Raw genomic sequence first — 7,645 nt, 5'->3', positions numbered from 1 at the left:
GTACTGCATGAAGTTCCCACTCAACACTAGAAACATCTCACTGCTTCCAACAAGGCTCCTACTCATCTTACATGTCTGTAATCAACATGCAACAGCTTGGCAGAAGTTTTTAATGAATTAAAAATTAAAAGCTTCAGAAAGAAACAACATATTAGTCAATGCCAACAACAGTTCATAGGGCTCATTCCCTGTGCTGTTTGCAACACCGTAGCAGATGAGGGACAGCCACACAGTATCAAACGAAACACATGCGATAGATACAATGCTCTAAAGGCTTCGAAGTCTGTTTTCAAACTCAAAGCTCCTTCCAACAAAACTAAATTAACACTGATCACAGCCCCGTGAGGTAGGTGCCCTTTAGCCATGCACTTGTTAGCACGGTTCACTGCTCTACTCTTGGCCACAAGCGTGATGATTACTGACCAAACGAGGATTACATTGGGAGTTTCCTGTTTCCAGCCCAATATTAGAAGTGACTCGCTTTCACACCCCTCTCCCACACACTTTTGAAGCGCTGCTAATTCTGAACGGCAAAAAAAAAACAAAAAACAACGTTGCAACACGTATAGTATGCCCGACTGAACAGGAGCATCCAAAGCTGCTCTGCAAGCACTTCCCAGACCGTGCAGGTGCGGGCCAGCAGCGGGACACCAGCAAGGATGTTGCACTCCTGAACGCTTCTGCCACTAAAACACGCTGCAGCGAGGCCAAAAGGCTCAACGGGAACAACCCAACCCGTGGCTGCCCTGGGGGACGATGCCGCCCGCCCCCAGACCGCGGGAAGGCCTCGACCCCCGGCCCAGCCCCCTCCCCGAGCAGAACCGCGCCCTGTCCCGGCTCACCTTTCCCGGCGGGTGCCCGGCTCCTACATCTCCTCCCGCTTCTGGAAGCTGATGCTGGCGTACGCGCTCAGATCCTCGCCACAGTGGCCACTCCCGCGCTGCTGGCCGGGGGGCTTCGGCGGCAGCGGCTGCTTCGCCTCGGTGGGGGCGTGCGGGTGGTGGTGTCGGCGGTGGCCGCAGTCCCTCACCAAGTCCAGGTCGATGTAGTTGAGCCCGTTCTCCAGGGCGGGCGCGGCCCCCGGGTCCCGGCGGGCGGCCGCCTCCCCCGCGCCGGGCCGCAGCCACACGTTCTCGAAGGAGGCCGAACTGTGCCGCTTCACCTCCTCGGCGCCCCCCGCGCCGCCGCACGGGAAGGGTGCCCCGAGCCCGCCCGCCGCTCCGCGGGCCGCGCTCGGCGTGGAGGAGAAGGTCTCGGAGCTGTGCCGCCGCCGGCCGCCCTGCGGGTCGGCGCGGATCACCTTGGCGCTCTGGTTGCGGCCGGGGCTGAGGCTGACGCGGGTGAAGGCGCTGCCCGCGCCCAGGCCCCCCAGCAGGGAGGAGGAGCGCGGCGGCGCCGCCGACAGCTCGGCCGGCGGCCGGGGCAGCTCCGGGGACGCAGCGGTGGCGGCCGCCGCCGCCGGCTTTTCGGGGCCGGCGCGGCCCCCCCGCACCTCGGCGTAGCTGAGCAGGCGGGCGGGCGAGCCGGGAGACGGGCTGTCCGCGTAGTCCGAGCAGGACGCCCCGCTGGCCGCGGCGCCCCCCCGCTGCATCGCCACGTAGTCCCGGCCGAGCCGGGCCGCCCGCGCGGTGGTGAAGCCGGGCGGACAGGGGGCCCGCGGCGGGCCCGGCTCCATGTTCATGTACTCCTCGGCGGCCTCGCTGCCCGGCGGCGGCAGGGCCATGCTCATAGCAGCCGAGGGGAAGGGCGGCTTGTCGCCGGCGATGAATTCGATGTTCACGTACTCGCCGGGGCTCTTGGGCTCCGGGGGCAGCAGCACCGGGGGCTGCTCCCGGGCCCGCGGCAGGGTGCTGGCCTTGGGGCCACCCAGCGACAGCCGCGTGGGGCGCGCCAGGCGGCCCTTGGTCTGCACGGCCGTGTCCACCTTGCGCGGGGGCTGCGCTTGAGGCGGGGGGCCGCCCTCGGGGCCGCCGCCACCGCCCAGGCTGTCGCTGCTGGTGGAGGAGGACGAGTCCTCGGCCGCGTAAAGGAGGCGGCTGGAGCCGAGCGCGATGCGGAGCTGAGGGCTGCCCTCCTCGGCTGCCCCCGCCGGCCTGCTGCCGCCCCGCCGGTGCACGTGCTTGAAGGAGCGCGGCAGCGAGAAGTAGGAGTAGATGGGTTTGTGGTGCGCTACGGTGGCCGCCTCCTCGACCCCCGGCTGCCCCGCAGCCCCGAAATAGCAGTCGGGCGGAGTGCTGGTGGTGGAGCCGCTGGCTGGGGACATGTTGATATAGTCGCTGCCACCGCAAGGGAGCTTCCCTTCGTTGCTCTCCACTGAGAGTTTCGGGTGGTGGCCGGCACCATTTGTCCAGATCTTGCCGTAGCCCGCAGAGCTGCTGTCGGGGGAGTAGCTGCCACTGGGGGACATCATCATGTAGCCATTAGAGTCTACTGTGGCTGGAGGGTGGCGGCCACCCCTGCCAGGGTTGATGATCTGCTGTGGGGCTGACACACTCTTAGGACTCATGGGCATATAGTCACCACCCTTGGGGGGTCCCCCACCACTGGGAATAGGGGCTACACCAGGTGACATGGGCATGTAGCCATCATCTGTGTGCGGGGCAGAGTTGGTCCGATGATGGCCACTGTCCATATGGTGCATCTCCAGGCACTCCTCTGGGTAGGAGTGAGTGGGCACAAAGGCTGAGTGGCGGTAGGAAGGCAGCCTGCTGCTGCCACAGGGGTAAGAAGGCAGCATCTCCGTGTACTCCTCAATAGAGGCCACCGAAGACTGTGAGGGTGTCTTCTGGTGGGAGATGGTGGGCGAAGTGCCTGCAGAGTGAGTCCGCTTTCTGAACGCCTTCTCCAAGTCAGCAACATCCTCACTACCACCTCGAGGACAGCAGGGTGTACTAGGATAACGAGGCTGCTGCTGAGGGTGGCAGGTGCGTGGGATGAAATGGCCATTGGGTGCTGCCAGGCTGCAGCAAGAAGAGGTGCCCTTCCCTCCCATACAGATATAGTTGAGGTCTTCATCACCCCGGGCAGGGGGGGTATGTCCCAATGAATCAGGGGTTACACTGCGAAAAGAGCTGCGAAAGTCACACGGGCTTGAACCATACTCATCAGAAGAAATAAATCCACCATCACTAGGGGAGCCAGAAACTGAAGCACTAGACCTTCGTGGAAACAGGCAGTCTGAGGTGGAGCCGTGGCCACTAGTGCTGCTGGATGACAAGCTGACTGGACTGGTGGCTGAAGGAGAGCAGCGTGAGGAAGGCATTGGGATGGACCGGCTGTGGTTGAGTGGAGGATGGAGCCTGGAGTTGCCACGGTGTCTGTGTGAATGAGTCCGGCTAGCACTGGGACTAACTGGGCTACCATCCACAGAGGCAGGTCTTGACATTGTGCCTTCCCCATCACTCGATGCTCGAACCCGGAAAGAGCTGGGTTTGCCACCTGTACCTCCACCACCGGCAGGAGAGGTGGCCGTGACACTCTCAGTCCTGGACCGCCGACTGAGCCCCACTTGGCTCGGTGGAGGGTTGTTGACGTGGTGCCTGCGAAGGGGCACAGAGATTGGGTTGGAGCAGTTTGAGGAGGACTGGCTCTTGCTTCGGGGCCGGAATTCCTCACTCATGGCTCGCATGGCCTCCAGGATAGTTTCATGCATGTTCTGTGCCACCACTGAGTCATCCACTTGCATCCAGAACTCACCGGGTCCGGTGACAGCTGAGCGTCCCACCTCAATGAAGAAGAAGTTCTCAGAGTGACCACAGCGGCGGATATTGAGCAGCTGCAGCACCACGGCAGCCGCATCTGAATTCAGCTTTACAAAGCTGATGGTCTTGTTAGTCAGGCACAGGCGGTAGATGCCAATCAGGTTCTTTGTCTGGCCCAGGCCCTTAGGCTTCAGAATTACTTGCCAAACTTCCTTGAAAGCTGGACCAGGGGCTACCTCACCATAGCTGTCCTCACCTGCTTCCCCCAGTCCTGTGCTGCTGCCTCCGAAAGTGACATCGCTGTGGTGATGGTGGTGATGGTGATGGAGGTGGTGATGGCCCTTGGCCCTGTTGTGCAACTGCAGCAGCGCTTGGTACCAGCTCTCCTGCTCAGGTTCACTGTCAGCTGCAATGGCAAAGTGCTCGTCCTTAGTGTAGAGGGCCACCAGGTGCTTGTTCTTGGAGTCAGCCCGTTTGTTGATGTTGAAGCAGTTTTCTAGTGGGATGGAGCGCTTGGGGGCCCCTGACTTGTGTCTCCATTTCTTCTCATTCTCGTAATACTCCAGCCGGGCGGGTCCAGACTCACTGGCTGCCCTCAGCACGAAAAATCGTTTATGCATGCTCTTGGGTTTGCGCAAGTAACCCACCTTTCTGACATCTGAGAAAAAGCCCTCGTTATTATCCGTGGGGCTGGCCATGATGAGAAGTGGTGGAGCTGTTACTGCAGCTTACAGTCTGCAAGACCCTAAAACACCCAAGCCAGCCAGGAAAGGCAAACCACCTAAAATAAAATTCATGCAACAACAAAAAAAAAAAATTAAAAAGGGGGCAAAAAGAAAAAAAGGCAAAATAGCTCAGGATCCGATTTTGAGAACGGGACGGGGGAGGGACAGAAGCAGGGTCAGAGCAGCTGTTCAGTGGCAGAGGCAGCTTCCAGCACCAAATCAGAGTTTGTGTTGCTGTTTATGCCCAAATCGCGCTTAGACGAGTAAGACCGTCCTTAAAAAGTCCAGTCCCGATCAGTCCAGACGAAAGTCCCGTCCCAAAATGAGCTGCCGGGAATGAAAAACGCATCTTGCCTTGCAGGGGTCGGGCTCCGGCGGGGCCGGGAGCGGGGCGGGGGTCCCTCTCCTTCGCTCCCTGCTCCCCTTCCCCGGCTCAAGTTTGCCTCCGCGAGCAGCGATCACTGTTGCAGATTAAATATCCTCTCGGGGGCGGAGATTGTTTTGCAAAGTCCGGGGTTTGCACCCAAAAATACACGCTGCTTTCCCCACTCTCGCCCCCCCCCCCAAAAAAAAAAGAGAAAATAAGAAAAAAATGCCTCCCACAATACAACCCCCCCTTCCCCAAATATCAGCGCCGAGGCTGCTGCTCCCGCTCGTGCGTGCGGAGTAGGCTGGCGACCCAATTCAGTCCCATCTCGTTAGGCAGAGAAAGTGCCATTTCCACACGCGGCGCAGCCCGGCAGCGGCGGGAGGGGAGGCAAGCCCGAGTGCCGAAGGAACATCCTCTCTTCCTCCTCCTCTTCATTCCAGGCGGCAGCGCCTCAGCGGCCGGCGGCGCGGCCCCCTCCCGTGCCCCAGCCCACCGGGGGAGCGGGCACCGCCGCGGCGGCTCCTTCTCCTCCGGCTTCTCCTCGGAGTTTCCCGGCGCCCCGCACCAAAACAGGCGGCGGGGGCCGCGCTCGCCAGTCCAGCCCCCTCCGCTCGCCGCCGCGGCTCAGGCTCACTCCAAGGAGAACAACACGTGACGGCGCCAGTGCGTGGACCATCCCCGGAGCCGCCGCCGGGCTCCCGGCCAGCGCCGCCGCTCCGCCCTCCGCCCTGCCCTCATTCAGCGCGGCCGCGGGGCCGCCGCCGCCGCGCCCCCATTGGTGCCGCCGCCCGTCCGTCACGGCGGCGGCGGCGCCCGGCCGGGCTGAGGCGCGGCGCGTAGTAAAGAGGCGTAGACGCCATTCACCGCCGTGTTATTTATACCCGCCGCCGGCGGCCTCTGCAGTGTGGCGGTTCGCGGGCCCGGCCGGGCGGGGAGCTGCTCCCGCCTATCCGCAGCCCTTACCGCCGACCTCGTGGGGAGGGGAGCGGAGCGGGGGCGCTGCGACTGCGGCCACGCCCGCGGCTCGTTCCGGTCCTCGGGCTCAGACGCGGCCCCGGCGCTGCCAGCGCGGCCGGTCGCTAACCGGGGGCCTGGCGGAAAGGGGGGGCTCGGCCCGGCGCTGCCTCCATGGCGGGCGAGGCCGGGCCCCAACAGCGCTCCCGCCACCGGCTGTGCAGCGGGTTCCCCGGCTCCCCGCGTCGTCCGTGCCGAATTAAACTGAACGTGCAGCGGGAGCGGCCGTGCCGGGGCTGGACGCGCCGCGCCCGCGACTCTGGCCTGGGCCCCGGGAACAAGTGCGGGAGCGCTGCGGCCGCATCCGCTGCTCAATGCTGCCCTCTGCGGGACAGCGCCCGCGAGGGATGCGGGCTGTGGCTTCGGGGGCCGGGGTGGGGGTTCGGGTTTGGTGTTCCCTGCTGCCAGGTACGATGGGTGACCCTGGACAGCCTGGGAGGGCAGTGGGGCTCTAATCGCCCTGAGCTGACACTGCCCTACCCGAGCAGACTGACTGCAGCTGGTCAGAGGTTAAAATTAAATACAAAATTGCACTCTCGTTTGGATTTGTGTGGGTCCAAACACGAGATAAGTAAGTTGGAGGCTTTTCTAATGCATTTGCACTACAGAGTTTACTGCTGCACAGATCACGGCCACAATTACATGAGAGGAGCAGTTACTTGGTCAAAAGGTTTTTGAAAAATTCCCCTGAAACATATGGAGAATCCAGAAAGGACAACAGGCAGCAGCACAAACCATCCTTGCATATTATCCTGTAGAAAACACCATAAAACACAGGATTAAGGGTGTTTGCCAAACACAAGATTCTAATTTCTAATGCAAGAGCCGAGTCTAGCTGGTAAGGAGTGAGAAAAAAAGATAATCCATGCAGTAACAATAACCCATGTCATCACCTCGTTCTTTCCTCCACACCATAACATGACAAACCCAGATACCTGTATTGAAAACAAATCTGTTATACATACCTGGAGATAAAGACTAGTACAAACCAAGTGTATTTCTAGCCTCCAACAAGTAGGACAGGAAATTGTTTCCCCCAGCCCACGCCATGGAGCTGTGGGGTAGAATTTCAGCCCCAAGGCATATTAAGATCAGCTATCATGGCAGCCATTAATGACAAGGTATGTTTTGCAAGAAGAGGGCACCATCCCCATACATCCATAGCCAAAAGGTCCTGTGGCAGGATAGCTCCTAAACCTCCTCTCCCTGTCCCTTCACAAACATGGGAATGCACATTTGTGCACAGAATATATGTGCTACTTTTAATTAAACAATTTGCACATAGTAAGGAAGGTTATTAATATTAAATAATAACTTATTTGCTCTGCCCCATTCTTCTTCTTGGCAGGTGTTCCACTACTGTGCACCTCTAAGTGGAATGATCTCATGATGGAGAAAAACCACCATCTGACTTGTATCATGTTGCACCAGGGAACATGGATTTGAGAGTAAAAGCAGGAGACAGTCCTCTAATCATGGAATTTCTTGAGTTGGAAGATACTCATACAGGTGATCAAGGCCAAATCCCTGCTCCTCACAGGACTACCCAAAACTAAACCGTATGATGAAGGGCATTGTCCAAACTCTCCTTGAACTCTGACAGACTTGGTGTCCTGACCACTTCCCTGGGGAGCATGTTCCAGTGACTGACCACCCTCTCAGTGAAGAACCTTTTCCTAATGTCCAACCAACTTCCCTTAACAGTTCATTCAGCTCATACCATGTCCTAACTACAGCTTGTGGGCAGACAGTATATTTAAATGTGCTCCATTTATCCTGGGAACATTCTCTTCAACAATAGGTGATTTTGCAGATAAGATAAAAATCTGGTTGTT

The 7,645-nt window shown here is 59.6% G+C and overlaps 1 protein-coding gene across 1 annotated transcript; it reads right to left on the bottom strand.

The window, feature by feature from the left end:
- Positions 1–235: 235 nt before the first annotated feature.
- On the bottom strand, positions 236–4,981 carry IRS1 (insulin receptor substrate 1). Its single transcript, XM_062499167.1, has one exon. It carries the CDS (start codon positions 4,397–4,399, stop codon positions 866–868), a length of 3,534 nt encoding a protein of 1,177 aa, XP_062355151.1. The 5' UTR covers positions 4,400–4,981; the 3' UTR covers positions 236–865.
- Positions 4,982–7,645: the final 2,664 nt, after the last annotated feature.

This window comes from Cinclus cinclus, chromosome 10 (genome assembly GCF_963662255.1).
Source record: "Cinclus cinclus chromosome 10, bCinCin1.1, whole genome shotgun sequence".
Taxonomy (NCBI): domain Eukaryota; kingdom Metazoa; phylum Chordata; class Aves; order Passeriformes; family Cinclidae; genus Cinclus; species Cinclus cinclus.
The sequence above is the reverse complement of the archived record's forward strand: the minus strand, read 5'-3'. Positions and strand labels throughout refer to the sequence as shown.